Genomic DNA, 16,867 nt, shown 5'->3' with positions numbered 1-16,867 from the left:
CAACCTGAGGCCGAACTGAGCTCATAGACATGATCTAATTGTCCTGCACATACTTTTTGTAAAATAGGTACCAATATTCAAAAAAAAAAATTTTCCCCCACATAAAAATATGAATTCTCAGCTTTTTTGAAGAAATCAGATTTTTGCATTCTAGGCCTTTATTCCCACATAGCAACAATTAGCGATTGCCACCTTCCACTTGAGCATGCACTGAGGTAAAATATAAACCCAGTAGAATATAGAGGTTGATTAACTGGGAAGTGAATGAGAGGAAAGAGAAAACCAACATCTTTAGTGAAGCAATGGGGAAAATGAATCAACCTAGACAAACATCTGGTACAAAACCCTGACTTAGGGAAGGGGGTGGTAGGTAATCATAACCACACCAAACCCATTTAAATAACACTTATGATGTCCAGGCATTGTCCTAAGAGCTTTACTCATTTAATCTTTTAGTAGCTACAACTGTTTCCTGTAAAAAAGGAAATGGAAGCATAGAGGGGTAAAGTAACTTGCCCAAGGCCACACAGGTAACATGCGGTAGCATATGAACCCAAGCAATTTAGCCTCTGACTGTGCTCTTAACTGTGCACTAAATATATTAAAAGGGGCCTTAAGTCTTGAAAAGGGTAGGCATCACTGCTCTGGTTAGCAAAACACGCCTTAAAGTGCGGGTTCCCATGCACTCTTTGTAGGACTTAATCTGCATGGGTGGATGGGGTGGGAAGGAGAAAAGATTCTGCACTCAAACTTAGAAAATGCTGGATTCAAGAAAGTTAACCAAGTTTCTTTAACTCTGAGATTTCTCAAAACGGAAATGGAAAACGTTAAAAGGAAGATAGGTTGTATTGCATGTTCATAATTTATAAGTTCCCTTGTTTTTCTGTTTGGTTTGTTTTGAGGACCATTGCTACAGGACCAGTGTTTTGTGGAACATACTTCTGAAAAATGTCACCTTACCAATACCCCCTTCATCTCTATCCTCACTCCCCAGTTCTTAATTCTGTTTTCCCCGAGGAGCTGTCTCAGTTTGTCAATGGGAAGAGATTTAGTTGTGTATCTAATCTCCGCAGGGTAGGAAGTTCTGTAAGGTCATGTAACCTGTTAAAGGATTCAAAAATCATCTATGAGCTAGGCAGTCACTGTACGACTTTACATTGTATATGCTTAAAACTTCATAAAGTTTTAAAAGTTAATTAAAAAACAAAAACAAAACACCTCTTGAGGTCCTACCCTACCCACAGAGTAATGGTGAGTGCCCGGACAGAAACAGAAGAGCAAGGTCCTTGCCCTCTCGGAGGTGTCCTCTAAGAGTCGAGGTGGGGAGGTGGAGAGCAGTAATGCAAAGCTGGTCAAGAGAAGCAACGGAAGGCAGGGAGGAATTATTTCTGGCTGCTGGGGTGGAGGGGAGAACAGTCAAGAAGAAAGAATCGGGAACAGCTTCATGGAATAAGTGGACTGAAGAAGAATGGAAAAGAATAGTTGCAAAGACCTGTGCGTGCCGGACCTTTACCATTACTTTCTTATTTAAGTCACAACAATCCTGTATCATCCTCGCTTAACAGCTCAGCAAACTGAGGTACAGAGAGGCTAAATGACTTGCCTATGTCACACAGCTACATCAAGATCTATCCTAAAGCCTGTGAAAGTAGAGCTCACCCCTGAAGGATGGGCCCCCTCCCCTTTTATCTACTTGGAAAATAGACACACACACAGTTAATACATACACAAAATGGATATTATAAACATTAACTGCATTCTGCCCTTTCTTAGATTTAACAAATCTTAAACTTTTTCTGTATCGACATACCAGGATCCACCTCATTCTTCTGCCTGCCTGCCCCGCTTTCCATGATGTGGCTGTGCCATGATGACACAGTCCTCTCCCAAACAGCACTAAGGTTGTTTTCATTTTCTGCCACTACACGTTGCAGTGAGTATCCTTGTACACATACTTTGAAATATTTTTGCATGCATACCCATAGGGAAATTTGTAGAAACGGAACTGCTGGTTGAATGGAAAAGTACATTTTACAACTGGACAGATATGGCCACTTTGAGGTGGGCAGGAATCTGAAGGGGAAAGGCAAGCATTCTCAGGAGAAAAAATTGTAGGGAGAACGGAGGTTTTAAGCATAAGGACTGTCACTGCTGCGGGAAGCCTTGAAGGCCAGGTGTTATCTTCTGATATACACAGGACGAGGATAGGGCCTCATACTTAGAGCCTGTTCAGCCACTGATGAACTGATAGGTGACAAGTATTTGTTTCCTTGGTTGCATCATCATTTGAAGAGCCATCTTCAAGATAAAAGATTCTATAAGCTGGCGTATAAGGGCTGGAGTCTGGCTTATCACACCTAGCTGGAAACAGAGAGCTGGGTGTTTACATCTAACATCTGTTATACGCTGGACTTATATGCTGCCAGGCATGTTGACGTGTCGAAAAACCTCCTTTCCTTCTACGACCTCTCTCCACACAGAATTTAGCACCATACCCCTACCTAGCCAGCTCTGCGCCTGGGGTGTGTCCTCTCCCGCCCCGACCTCCCTTTTGCTTAGTAAACTTCTCAGTGAAGCCTTCTGAATTCCTCCAGGGAGTAGGTCACTCCTTCTCCAAGCAGGGACTCATAGCCTTGTTCTCACCTTAATCTGCTGATGAGTTTGTCTCCTCCAACTAGACTTAAGCTCCTACAGAGTAAGGCCCTGGCTATACCTTGTAGTAACTGAGCAATACACATTTATTGAAGGAACTAGCTGCTTATGAGATGACCACACGGTTCCCCTCAAATTCCCCATCTCTTAGCTTCCCAACTCCCCACCCAGGAATGATCTGTCCCAGCCATACCTCAGAAGAGAACATGGTAGCACAGGTCCCGATGCACCAGCAGACCACAGGCTTGGTGAGGCGGCCCTCCTTGATGCCCCGGCAGATCTTATACTCCTCAGTGCCCCCTATCTGCGAGGAACAGGGAACAAGAAAAAGCCCATGAGTTAGTGGCACCCATCTTGAATTGCTCCAAGGGCAGCAGCACTGCAGCAGGAAAATCTATCCCAAATCGAGCAGTCAAGTGTCCTGAGTTACAACCTGGCTAAAAAATGAGGAGACAACAGCTTGGCCCAAATAACAGTCTGGAAGATGAGGGTAGATGAAAAGAAAAACTGCAGAGAGATAGTGGGTATCCTAGGGGAGTCCCCGAGACTCCCCTTCTTTGATCTAAGGGTATAAGATGATTTAGGACCAGACCTGATCAGAGGTACAACCAAGGGATGGGATGAGGTTAAAGGGCTCTCCCAAATTTAAAAAATATACTTTTCACTTTTTATAGCTATCCTCTATCCCACCAGGTAGAGAACGTGGCCAGACAGTGCACGGATTCTTCTTTATTGGCACTGAAATGTCTTAATGCCACCAAGAGGCAAGAACTCCTTTTTCAGGAACAAACACAGCAATGTTAAAAATGACAACCTCTAGGTCCTAGAGTCGCTTAAGGGGCAGGATTACCAGGGACTGTCACCGTAAATTATATATAACCAAAATGCATGAATTTTTTAAAAACTGAGATCATACATAACTTTTACACCATAAATTATATATAACCAAAATGCATGAATTTTTTAAAAACTGAGATCATATATAACTTTTACAATCAGAAAAAGTTTTAAGTCTTTTCTTTAAATAACTCACCTCTCCAAGAACCACAATCATTTTGACTCCTGGAGTGTCCTGGTAACGTAACACGTGATCCATAAATGTTGAACCAGGGTACCTGGGGAGAGCAGAGAGGGCATATGGAATCAGGAGGGGGCTTGGGGAGGTGTGTGTTCAGGTGAGGTGTGGGAAGCATGCTTGTACTAACATCGCTGTGGGTTTTTTGTGGGTATGGATGCCCAGGGAGGGTCCAGAGATGCCTTAGGAATATTGGGGGTAGGGTGCGGGGAGGCAGTAAATGAGCACAAGAGAAGGGAAAGGAAGGGAAGGAAGAAGAGTTAATAAGCCCAGAGAGGTTCACCTGGTGGTAAGAGATGCCTGGAGAGTGCATGACTGGTGATTTTAAAGTAGGTCCACAAATGCTTGAATATGGGTTCGATTTAATGATTAGCTTCTAATGAACAAAATGTGGCAAAATTGATTCTATATTGACTTCTGAGGCTTGGTTATAAAAATAGCTTTGTCTACAGCCATGCCACCCTGAACAAGCCCAGTCCCGTCTGATCTCGGAAGCTAAGCAGGGTTGGTTGGGCCTGGTTAGTACTTGGATAGGAGACCAGGTGCTGTAGGTGTGAAAAATAATAAATAAAAAGAATAGCTTCTCTCTGGCACTCTCCCTTTATGGGAAGCCCAGCGCCATGTCCTCAGGACACTAAGCAGCCTGTTGGGAGGCCACAGAGAAGAGCTACCTTGCCAGCCATGTGGATGAGGCCCCTCCTGTAACCCTGATAAACGGTTATTGTTGTCTAAAGCCACTGTTTTGGGGTGATTTTTCTTTTACATAGCAATAGATAATTAATATGTAACGTGCCAAGCTATTTCCCAGAATGGCAGTCTACTGTTAGAATGTCTATATTATTTTTATTTTCTACTGTCGCATGAATTTGTTTGCAAAAGGATTAAGGCCAAGTGCGATTCCCTGCAGATCTCCATGTGCTTTTGAGATGCTCAAGAGCATTATAAATTCATAGAGCCCAGAATGACAAGCGGCACTGCCCAGACTCATGTGACTCTGGAGCCTTTTGTTAGGGATCACCCGGGAACCAGGGTTCCCCAGGCTATAGCCCTGAAGACTGGGGCAAGAGTCCTTCATCATCCAGGAGTTCCAACTGAAATGACGTGGGAGAACCAGGGAGACTGACGAGGTGACTCACTCTCCCAAAAGCTTTTGGTTTTGAGCCAAACAGTAGAAGTAGTAAAAGTAGTAGTAATAATGATTGCCAGCAATGACTAATGTTTATGATGGTATTAAGTATACTGATTATTGTTCCCACCAACAAAAATAATGAGGACATTGTGAAATAGTAAGAAATATATACACTGGTCTCTGCCCCCGGTTCCTGATACAGAGCTCCTATAACCTTTGTGATCTCCTAAGTGATAAGGAAGCTAGGAGCATCTTTTGTTCTAGCATTTGATCTTTGACCCCAGTTCCTGACACTGGGCTCCTAATACTTTTTAATTTCCTGAGTAACAGGGGTGATTGGAGCATCTTACAGAGGGCTCCTAAATCCTTTGGCATTCCCTGGGTGACAGGAGCATCTTCTGTTCTAACGAGGCAACTCCTGCATAGGGCCCCCAGCTCCTGGGATGGGGCTGGTCACCAGAAAAACTATAATTAGAAGCTTGGAACTTTCAGCCCCCCTCCCCATCCTCTGGAGGGGGTAGAGACTGAGTTAATAATCAATTGTGCCTACGCGATGGAGCATCTACACAAATCCCTAAATATGGGGATTGGGGAGCTTCTGGGTTGGTGAGCACACCAAGGGCAGTGAGCCCAGAGGGGGCCTGGAAGCTCTGTGCACTGCCCCCCCATGTGTTGACCTACACCTCCCTTTCATCTGGTTGTTCCTGAGTTTTATCCTTTCATACTAAACTGGTTAGCTAATATGTAAACTTTTCCTGAGTTCTGTGAACCATTCTAGCAAATTATTGAACCTGAGGAGGAATCCCCGATTTATAGCTAGTCAGTCAGAAATACCAGAGACCTGGACTTCAGATTGGCATCAGAAGGGAGGGCAGTCTTGTGGGACTGAGCCCTTAACCTGTGGGAACCCATGCTGTCTACAGGTGGACAGTGTCAGAATGGAACTGAACTGCAGGACACCCAGCGGGCACCTGTGGAGAACCGGAGAACTGCCTGGTGTGGGAAAAACGCCTATATAGTTGGTGGCCAGAAATATGAGTGTGGTAGTAGCAGAGAGTAAAGAAATTGTTTTTCCTCTCACTATTATTAGCTACAATTAATACTTATTGAGTACTAAGTGTGAGGCCCTGTGTTAGCCACTTTAGATGACCTCATTTAATCCTTCCACCAGTCTCATGATGTGGGCACTACTATTTTACCCATTGATGTGTAAGGTGATAGAGGTCTAGGAAGGGTAAGTAACCTGCCCAGGATGTCCCCCTGGTAAATGGGGAAACTGGGATTTGAACTCCTTTGGTCCGATTTCAGAATCAGTCTTGCTACCCACTGCAATCTGCTGCTTCCCTATGGCCACACTTCAGAAAACAAATAGAACTACCCGAAAGGCCCAAATGCCATTTAAAAACCCCTTTCCCTGTATTTCCTGATTTTATGCTCATGTCAGTCATGAGACAGGAATGGAGTTGCCCCATTTTATGGACTTAAACATTCCTACTTGAAATTAATACAATATTGAATGTCAACTGTAATGTCAGAAAGAAAGGAAAGAAGGAAGAAAGAAAAAGAAGGGAAGGGAAAGGAAGGAAAGGAGGGGAAAGGAAAGCAAGAGAGGGAAGGAGGGAAGGAGGGAGGGAGGAAGAAGAGGAAAGAAAGAATATGTGCCAGGAACTCAGAAGCAGTGAATAGTACGGGAGGTCCCTTTCGCCCCTCAGCTGATCACCTGTCCCCACCAATGGCCACGCCCTCATAGACACCATCCGTGGTTCGAGAGATGATATTGTTGAGCTCGTTGGACATGCCCCCAGAACGCGAGATGTAGGCCACGCTGCCAGGGCGGTACAGTTTGGAAGCCAGGATGTTGTCCAGCATCCCACCTGTATTCCCGATTTTAAAGCACCCAGGCTTGATGCCTCCAACCTGTAGGGGCAGAAACAGCGATCAGGAGGTAAGGTGGGCTCCTGATTGACCACAGAGCTCAGAGGAATCACTAAGCCTGGTATTACTGGCCCAGCCCACTCTGGCCAGGCTGGAGAGGAAAGCCCAAAAGAGCTAACATCTGCACACTGGGTTTTCTGCTTAAGAATCTCTTCTCTACCTCAAGATACATTACACAGAAAAAAAGAGAGCCTTATTTGTAAAACATGGCTTACTACTGATAGGTATACTGAGGGTTAAGTCACCTCCTTTGCTCTACCAGGGTGATAACGCCCAGGAAAGGTGTATAACACAGGTGTACGCCTCTGCTCAAAATCACTCTGCCTCTGAGATGAAAGGTCCCTTTGTTTTAGCTTCAGACGAATTTTAATGCAACAACTAAATAAAAACAACAAAAAAATACTCACAGAGTAATTTTTCCTTATGTGAAGACCTTTGGGTCAAAAATAAAGCCTCCAGGTAGATTTTTCTTTGGTTTACAGTTAAAGGAATAATCAAAGACTATGCTACGGTTGTATGAGGAAGGCCAAACACTTAAAACAAGAATCTTCTCGTGAGCCCCTAGAAACTATAAAGGTGATCCAGACTTGGGAGAGAGCTTTTTAAAAAATTAACTGGAAATCGACAGGCTGACCTTCAACAGGTATTCCCTAAATCTTTTCAACGAAAGACGGGGACAGAAGAGTCAACAAGGGAGCTTCCTGCAGGCCCAGAACTTCATAAGGTAACCTTGAACTTAAAATGCTTTCTGGAAAGGATGCTTACAGTGGCAGGTCCAATGATGGTCACACCCTTCTGCTCTGCCTTCTTGATCAGCTTCCTCGTGAGGGCCTCAGGGATACCTTCAGCTATGATGGCAATGGTCCGGATCTAGAGGATGAGAACAGTACCTTCCTATTAACTTTACACCTCAGATGGGGCAACAAGGCAGTAACCATTCAAGAACCCACCTCCCGTGACCCCTTCCAGACTCTAGAGACAAAGTAATATTAACAATATGCAATGCTTCTTCCCACAGGTGTCTCTTCCTATCCTAATCACACGATCTCTCCCCGCAGAAAAGAGGCAGGGACACCCAAAACTTATCTCACAATGATTTGGTAACCAAATAGGAGCAAATGTTTCCAAAAACTTGCTGGTTAAAGCCGCTGTATTCTATCCAAGAACCCACAAGACTGAGACCCATCTGCTCCCCACCTGTCCCGGTGCCTGCTCTTAAGGCAGCTATCTATGGCTTTCTCTACTGTGCCCTCTAAGTCTCTGACTGTCCCCAAAGGACAGGGCCAGTACATGACAGAAACAAGCTGCTTCCACACTGAGACCAGAAAGTGGGCTGAGGGAGAAAGCCAGAGGAAGTGGGGCTGGGTGGGAAGGAGTGAGACTGACTCATGTCCATCACTGACTCAAGTCCAGGGGCCGGCAAACTTTTCAATAATGGGCCAGATAGCATTTTCGGCTTTGTTGGTCATGTGGTCTCTGTGGTAACTTTTAAATTTGCCTTTGTAGCATGAAAACAGCCATGCACAATATATAAATCAATGAGCATGGCTGTGTTCCAGTAAAATGTTATTTATAAAACAGGCAGAGTGCTAGTTTGGCCCTTGGGTCTGCAGTTTGCCTACCTCTGATCTAGACTAAAAAGACAGCTCAGTTTTAGCAAGTATGCTTTTGTTTTTGCTTCATCTAGATATCCAAACAAATTTATGTTCTCTAGTCAAACACTGAACCAAACCAGTCTGGGGTAAGATAATAATTCTGAACAGATGAATCAATATCTTATTCTATAAGGGGGGTCTTACAAATCAATAACAAAGAAGACAAACACCTCAATAGAAAAAAAAGGAGGCCAAATCATAGAATAAAAATGGCCAATAAGTGTTTTTAAAAGCTCATCTTACTTAATAATCAAAGGTATGCAAATTAAATAAAATGCCTATCAATTTTTCAAATATGTGTTTTTAAAATCTAAACATTCAGTATTGGTTGGTACAGAGAAACAAGCATTCTCAAAATCCTGATGGCAGATACATCTATACACCTTTTCTGGAGGGCACCTTGGCAGGATGGACCAAAAGCTTTAAAATCTGCTCATTCTGATGCAGCAGTTTGACTTCTAGACATTTATTCTGGGGAAATAATTAAAGATATATGCAAATGTTACCCCAAGATGCTCATCACAAGACTTGAAAAAGTAAAACTGACACTACCAGTAAATACTTATTGACGTGGAAAGAGTAACTAAAGAAAATGAATTATAAAACAGTTCTGTAAAATATTATTCCATTTGGTCAAATCCAGGAAAAGGTATGAATAAGGATATACTCAAACACAGCAGCTGTGTTTCCGGGAAATGGGACTTGAGGTATTTATTCTCTATTTATCAGTATTTACATTTTTTTCTATAATAGGTAATAATTTTATAAGAAAGAAAGTGCTTTGGATTCTGTCTATAAAGCCAGTCTTAGATGGCACAGAGAGAATCAGGTAGGAGCAGCTGACCCTGAATTCTTTGTTGGCCCAGGTGAGGAGCCCACCTGCCCTCGGTTACTAACGCTGCCTTCTTAAGATCAAGTGCCTGTAACCACTTTCACCCAGATCACTGTCCGGTCCAGAGTCCCAAGCCCTTTGTCCAAGGAGGCAGTGACTATGGAGCTTTCCCTCCTGCCCCCTCCTCCCTGCAGGGCCCAGTGATCTACCTGTGCATAACTCATGGTCTCAACGGTACTGTCATAGGCGGAGCGGAGAGAGGCGAAGTTGATCAGCACATCTACCTCAGGGTGTTTCTTCATGGCATCAGCCATGTTCTTGAAGACAGGGATCAGGATCTCTTTGTGACCCCAATAAAACTTCTGCTTGTGGTCCCCACTGTGAGAAAGGCGGAAGAGGGGTCAGGACAGCCCGTTAGGGTCAGGGAGAGGGAGGCCAATGGGAGGAGCATCTAGAAGGTGGACAGGCAGGGTCTCTGCCCTCAGAGTTTCCATCTGTGGGAAAAGACCCCTAGAAACAGGGATCACCGCAGTCTGGGATGGGCAGAGGCTTCCCTAGCGAAGGGGATAATCTAGCTGCTTCCTCAGCGCCTTCTCAGTGAGGCGGAGATTAGGTGGAGATCCTGCTTGGCAGGTACCTGCAGCCTCCCTGCCGTGGCATGACTCACGTGAAAGGGTAGACCATGGCAGCCACTGAGGGCTCGTCTCTGGAGCAGACGTAGTCAAAGTCCAGCATGCCTTGCACGGCCCGCGTCTGCATGCCCCACACGATGGCCTTGGTGTGGTGGCTGAAGAGGGTGGCACTCCTCCCTGGTAGGCAAAGACACCACACGTGCACCCAGAACACACATCCAGTGAGACCCACAGGGGCAGGGGCTACCTGCCAGACCCCTCCACGCCCCAAGTCCAGGGAAGGAGGCTAATCAAACCCACAAAGGAAAGTCAAGAGGACGGAATTCTGAGAACTTGGGGAAAGAGGTGCCTCGATTTCTTCTGGAACGAACAGAGAAAGGACTCTCCCTGCAGAGAACAAGCCCAGCAGAAGGATTCCTACAGGGCCTGCTCGATTTCACAGGAAAGGTGTGTAATCAGCCTCATGCCTATCGGCAAATGGGGCTTGATAAATTATTTTTAAAGTCACTGGGAAAGTGTTAAGCTCTCCTGATTTTGGTGATGGAAAGAAATTACATAATTCCCCAAGAATCTCATAACCTTGAAATCTGGACATAAACCATCTCGGGTCAGGATTTGAATTCTCAAGATTCTAGGTCAGTGTAGGTCTAATGAAGAGGTTTCTCACCCTTATCTCCGGGGCTCTGGCAAGGGGCCAGGCCAGAGCAGCAGGCTATATTCCTCTCACCTCCTCCCTCCACCAGGTGGCTCCTTCCTGTTCAGAACAGTGCTCTTGGTTGAGCTCTCAGAAGGGGCGAGGGGCAAAAATAAGGAACAAAAATAGCTGGCAGAAGTGGATTCCTCAGCCTTGAAGGGAAAGACCCCTGTACCATCCTGCAAGGAGGTGACCTTGCTTTCTGTTTCCTGCAAGCCCCACTGGAAGGAAGTAGCCCTCAGGGGAGGCTCTCATCTCCAGGGGGAAAACAGTGCACGGAGCTCAGTGGCATCTGGTATTAATTAACCTACTGTACTAGTGCAGGCTTAGCTACCAAGTTCAAAGTCTGATTAAGTGAACTGAAGAGTTCAGTTTCCCAAGGCACGTAGATTTCTCATCTCCAAAGGCCCGCCTCTTCTACCGCAGCCATTAGCTACTCATGATACATGCTCCTGATGTTGCAAATACCCGGAATTTACTGTCACTGGACTCATCCGGGTTCCGACGAGACATGAGATCATAGAACAAGGGAAGCCACCTAATCCAGTGCCCTCACTTCTCAGTCCCAGGAAACTGAAGCCCAGAAATGCCAAATGACGGAGATCCTAGGTCATCTAGCATCAGAGCCAGTAGATTACAGCTCAATTGTGCAAGCGAGGAAGAGGAATATAAGCCGGCGTGGCCCCACCACTCCCATCCTCGGGGGAGCCCACGCCCGAGTCAGCACATGCACATATGCACATACACACATCTGTCCACCTAAGAGGCTACAGAAATCAGGACAGGGCTTGGAATCTCTACAAACCCACCCAACCCTCTGTATGAAAGCAGCAGAACCAGAGTGCTCACCTCCTCTAGCACTGAGGAACCAAAGCAGATGGGGGTGATCCTCAGCCCACCAGCATCAGGGAAGCTCCAGAGACAAACCCTGCTCCGGGGCTAGGAGCTCCCCACATGGTTCCTCCTCTAGAGTTGAGGGAAGGGCCTATCTTGGCACAATTGGTCCTTCCTCTCCCACTTCTCAGCATAGCTCAGGGACTGATGGTAAGCACAAACCCTTCCCTCAAGGTAGAGGAGCTCTGGGATATCAAGAGTGGCCTCTATTCTCTTAGCACATTGCTCAGCCACAGGTCAGCCTTTTAAGAAACAATGGATCTTGCCAAATGGCCCAAGGGCTGCATTCTTGGCCTTTCTGGAGTGACATAAGCAACTCCTGACTAGTTGCAAGGGGTCGAATATCATCATAAGACTCCCTTTCCCCAGGTTGAAATCTCCTGCGGCTGTGAACAAATGTCAAGAAGTAAAAGAGAAGTCTTGATGCTTTGAACAGGTGAATGTGCGTTCTGTGTATGACTGTCCTGAACAGTGACCTCAGACACCAGACAAAGCCCAGTCCCCTTCTACATGGCACCCTCTCCTTTTCTATCTCATTTTCCACCTAAACCCAGAGAAATCTGAACTTGTCCCTGGTACTGGGAGCTCCGGGATAAAAAGTTGGTGGTGGTGAGACTGAGGTGGGCAAAGTAAGAAAGTGATGCCATCATGAGATGCTGATGAGATTTGGGGGTGGTCTGTGGCTCCCCTCCTCCCCCACTGTGCTCTGCCACTTCCCCTTCAGTTTCAGTGGCTCCCTCCTTCCCAGGAGGACCCGCCCTCCTAGGTACCACCCCTCTCCAAGGCTGTGGGCCTGGGGTCTCCACCCACCTCCTGAGTGTGGAGCCAGAGACAGCCACAAGGCCAGGAGAGCACTGAGAAGGATGCAAACTAAGTGGGGGTGGGAAGGAAGGGAAAGCAAAGACTAGGACTTGGGGACAGGCCACACCAAGGCAGGGATGAAATATACCAGACAACACTGCAACCCACTGGGGAGGGGGAAACAAAGCACATGGTAAGACTGCAACCCACTAACAAGCGACACGCAGAGTTGGGTGGGGCAGGGGTGTCCTACCTTGCAGGGATCTTGGACTTGGGACTGAATCTGTCAAAGAAAATGACCAAGGCAACTGAGTGACCTGCTGATAGCTGGAGGCTTTGGAGGAGGAGAGTGGGAACAGGGAAGGATCCCATGGACAAGTCTAGCAGGGTGGATGCCTTCACCATCTCTCATCTAATCCACAATCAACAGAAGTAAAGCCAGCAGAAGAGGAGACAGTACCAATCAGCAAAGCAGAAGCAAGAAAGGGCAAAGAACCAAAGGGGGCAGAGAGAGGGGCAGGAGGGGCATGAAGGCTTGGAAGGTGCCCCAAACACTGCGGCCCCCACCCAGGCCCTCTGGAGCCTCTTAACGCCAATCTCATTTTGTCCCCATGAAGCATAATAAGAATAGACCACCGTGGGGTTAAACCTGTCATTCTGTGCTATGGATGTGGGGACTGCAGGGCAGTGGGTTTCAATCTTGGGAGCCTGGAGCCAGTGTTATTTCACAAAATGCCTTAGACATGCTCTGTCTGTACCAGGAAGAGGGTACACAGGCTACACCAGGCCAGTGGTGACTAACACTGGTTATTGAATATTGGTTGCAAGAGCTGGCTGGTAGAGATGATGTCTTTGATGAATCGGAAGATGGAGAAATGAAGTAGGCAAAGTACAGACGGGCTTGGGGACAGCTTGAGTTCTTATAGTGGGCTCACAGGAAAGGAATGTCTTTGTAGGAGCCCCAGGATGATGGGGTGGGCGAGAACTACTGCTGTATGAGAGCTTGCTCTGCCTTCCTGAGCTCCAGGCTCCAGCCTTCCACTTAGGAGTAGAGTCTGGGATACCTTCCCACCTTCTGGGATTTCTGTAGCCCTGTTTCCTCCGCAGCCCCCTGCCCAGCTCACACACGTCCACGGAAGGAAGTGGAAAAGAAGACAGTGGAGAGTGAGGTTACCCAGGTAACCCAGACTCAGTGTGGATCCCAGGCACCAGGAGAGCCCACAGGGAAGACTCAGAGCATCCTCCGGTCTGTCCCATCCCATGCACCGCATCTACTCTCATGGCAAAGTCCAATGCCTTCCACCACTTCTGCTGGCCCACTGGGCCCAGAAAGGGGAGAAGGACAGAGGGCCCAAAGCAGCTGGGAGTTACCCTGTGGTATAGCAGGCTTGGCCTTCTTTGCAGGTGCCACTTCATCAGCCTTGGACTCAGAAAAAGACGCAGTCCTGCTGGGGGCTGGAGTCTGGGGTGGGACAAGGAGAGAGAGTAAGTCACGGGTAGCAGCTAGAGAAAAAAGGGCATTCGTCCTTAAGGCCCCCAAAGAAATCGGGTAATAAGAACTAAGTACAGCACTGTTCTTACAAGTTGCTTCCAACAGAAGTATTCTAACACCCTTCTGAGACAGGCATTAGTATTGTCCTCATGCTACAGATGAGCGAACTGAGGCTCTGAGCAGGTATGATAATTGCTGAGGTCTCTCCCCTTGGCAGAACGTGAACTCAGGTCTGATTTAAAAACCCCTAGTCTTTCCATTATACTACCTTGACAGGTATAGAAAAAAACCTGGCAGATCTGGAAACTAACTATGTGCTACTTCCCTCTCCATTTCCCTAATGTCCCCAAATGGCTAGGGAGAGAGGAGGTGCACCGTGTCCTGGATGGGATGGCAGTGTGAGAGGCTGACAAAGATGGCGCAGCAGGCTTTAAGGCAGAAGCCAGCCGGCACCTACCGATGTGCTCCCACTGGCGTTGAGGAGGAAGTTTGCAGTATGGGCGGCTGTAGGTGGCTGATTGGGGATGGGCCGGTGGCCCAGGGCCATGCCCACAATGGCCGTCATATGAGTCTCTGTGCCAAACACATGGATGGGGATTCCAGTGGTCTTCCCTGTGAAAGGGGGAAAAGAGCACATCAGTCAAGTCTTCAAGTAACTGCCCAAAGTCCAAATGACTCTGCAAAGGTCCCTTTAGAGTCCTGCCTGATGTCTGGCACTTTGTGTGCAATTATCTGAGACAAATCAGCTGTCATATCTTCAATACCAAACAAATCTTTGTAAAGACCATCTGCTGAGATAAGAACAAGAAAGAGCTTTGCTGACACTGTCAAGTGACCATTATTGGTGTTTACGCTCCTCTGGTTCATAGCCTGACCCTGGCTCTCCAAACCCCTCGTTGCCTGCTGTTGCCACACTCCAGCCTCCCTGGCCTGACCTCTGTTCTTGAACATTGGGCTCATTTGCCCAGGCCTCTGGTCCTGCTCCTTCCCCTGCATGGAGCGCTCTCACCCAAGATCTCCACCAGGCTGTTCTTGTCACACAGCTCAAGTGCCACCTCCTGAGAAAGGCCTTCTCTGCCCTCTCCACACCCCGCTGCCTGTTTCACCATACAGATCAGCCTCTTGTGCCAGTTATTGTTTACTTGTCTAATGTCACAACTGTGACTGTGCTGTCCTGAGGGCCGGGCCCATAGCAGATACTTTTTAGGAGAAAACTAGGACTTGACACTTTAAGTGATCGAGGTGGGTTTAGTGTTTGCTGTGGGTACCAGATTTGGAAAAACAGGAAGATGAAGAGGTTTTGTCTATCCAATCAAAGAGCACACTCATTGAGAACGAGTGTCTTATGTCTGTCACCCCTCTGGCACTTCATATGAACCTGCTCCACACGTAAATGCTCTCAGCAACGGGGCTGCACTTTACTCAAGACCAAAGCTGCTGGTCACGAAGTTCATAGGTTTCGGGTTCAGTCAGGTCAACTCAGAGAGGCCCAAATTTAGTCCTGACTGATGAGATACGGTCCTAGACTTTTTGAATGCTCTGAGTTTTAGGTCCTTGTGAACCTGCAGGAGCCACTCAAAACGCAGAAGGGAGAAAGGAAACCAAAACGGATGCCACACATTCTCCTCCTGCATCTCAACAAGGGGCAACTCTCCGGTTCTACCAGTTACCAGATGCGTGCCCTCTCGTCCCCACATCCAGGCCACCACAGCCTGCTCAGTGCTTTCCCTGCTTCTACTGTGGTTGCCCTTTGGTCTGTATTCCACCAAGCAGCCAAAATGACCCTTCGAACCTAAGTCAAATTGTGTCACCTACCTGGTCAAATTCTCCCAGTGGCTGCCAACCCAGGGTGACAGCCAAGTACCTCCAGGGCCTGTACTAGCCCCATGTCTGCCCCCACTGCCTCTCTGCCTCTGTCTCCCAATAACCTGCCACTCACTCCCTTGGCCCTACTCCCTGGCCCTCCCTGCTGGGCCTGCACACGCTGGTACTCTCACCTCAGGTCCTTGGAGTTTGCCTTTCCTGTAGATAGTCACCACAAACCTGCTCCTGCCTCCCTGCCGGGTCTTTGCCCAAATGTTACCTTTCCAGTCAAGCGTTCTCTGATCACCCCATTTAAAACTGTCCCCCCTCCCTCCTACACACGCTATCCCTTCACCCTGCTTTGTTTTCCTTCACATGCTTAGCGCTACCTGACATTACAGTCACTGTTCTCAACGGCACGAGGGCTTGGCTGGCTGGCGTGTGTGTGGCTGTAACCCCAGCACTTAGCGCAGAGTCCAGCACAGAGCAGGCGTTCCGCCAATATTTGGAAAATGAACAGCTAAGTGAAAATGCTTTACTGCCGATTCTGCAGTTTAGGACGGGTGCTCTGTGTCAGAGGAGGGCAGAAAGCAGAGGTAGAAAGCTGCGTACCAGAGAAATGAGTGAGAGGGCATGGAAGTACCCGAAGACTGACTCTTTCAGAACTCCCAAGGAAGCAGGCCACCGACACTCAGGGTGGGAGGGAGAGAAAAGGTCCCCATCTTACCAACTTCTCCCATCACCCGTAAGCCCTCTTGATAGTTGGGACCACCTCTTCGGACAAAGATAGTGACCTCGTGCTCCTTTAGGGGGCCCTGGAAATCTCGAATCGCTCTCACAATACCCTGGAAGCATAAAGGGACAAACATGCATATGACTAAAAATAAAGCAGCCATAAATCAATTATTTATAACCATGACAAACAAACGTACCAGGGTGTTTATAACAAGGGCTGCTTTTCACGAAGCATGGCAGGACCTAGCAGTCAGGGGTTTTTACGCATGTGGACTGGACTATGCATAAGCTACCCAAAGGCCTAGGACACGCAATCACTTGTAACATTGCTGAGGTGAGAATCTGGAGTATCCAGGTGTGACACCATCTGATGTGTGCGGTGCTGGGCCTCCAACGTCAGAGGGACCTTGCTGGTCCCTCTCATTCTGTCTAGTCATTCCTGTTATCTTTTACTGCAATTATGGGGGTGGGGGATCTATGCTGAGGTCCTACGCATGAGTTCTCAGAGGTATCAGGACGTGGTCTACTTAATGTCAAC

At 47.4% G+C, this 16,867-nt stretch overlaps 1 protein-coding gene across 6 annotated transcripts in view; it reads right to left on the bottom strand.

The window, feature by feature from the left end:
- ACLY (ATP citrate lyase) overlaps nucleotides 1-16,867 on the bottom strand; it is a 41,211-nt gene that overhangs the window by 8,759 nt on the left and 15,585 nt on the right. For 3 of the 6 annotated variants that reach the window (XM_015599201.2, XM_006924620.3, XM_006924621.3), the window contains exons 11-21: nucleotides 16,322-16,439; nucleotides 14,249-14,403; nucleotides 13,671-13,761; nucleotides 12,553-12,582; nucleotides 10,578-10,664; nucleotides 9,946-10,087; nucleotides 9,488-9,656; nucleotides 7,557-7,661; nucleotides 6,577-6,773; nucleotides 3,686-3,767; nucleotides 2,846-2,956 (exon numbers count right to left, since the gene is read on the bottom strand). In XM_015599201.2, the coding sequence (XP_015454687.1) occupies nucleotides 2,846-2,956; nucleotides 3,686-3,767; nucleotides 6,577-6,773; nucleotides 7,557-7,661; nucleotides 9,488-9,656; nucleotides 9,946-10,087; nucleotides 10,578-10,664; nucleotides 12,553-12,582; nucleotides 13,671-13,761; nucleotides 14,249-14,403; nucleotides 16,322-16,439 (1,287 nt within the window). The remainder of the gene's footprint in view (nucleotides 1-2,845; nucleotides 2,957-3,685; nucleotides 3,768-6,576; nucleotides 6,774-7,556; nucleotides 7,662-9,487; nucleotides 9,657-9,945; nucleotides 10,088-10,577; nucleotides 10,665-12,552; nucleotides 12,583-13,670; nucleotides 13,762-14,248; nucleotides 14,404-16,321; nucleotides 16,440-16,867) is intronic. The other 3 variants (XM_015599202.2, XM_006924624.3, XM_015599204.2) reach the window with 3 other exon arrangements.

This window comes from Pteropus alecto, unplaced genomic scaffold (genome assembly GCF_000325575.1).
Source record: "Pteropus alecto unplaced genomic scaffold, ASM32557v1 scaffold98, whole genome shotgun sequence".
In the NCBI taxonomy this organism is placed as follows: Eukaryota; Metazoa; Chordata; class Mammalia; order Chiroptera; family Pteropodidae; genus Pteropus; species Pteropus alecto.
This window is presented reverse-complemented; position numbering and strand designations above follow the sequence as displayed.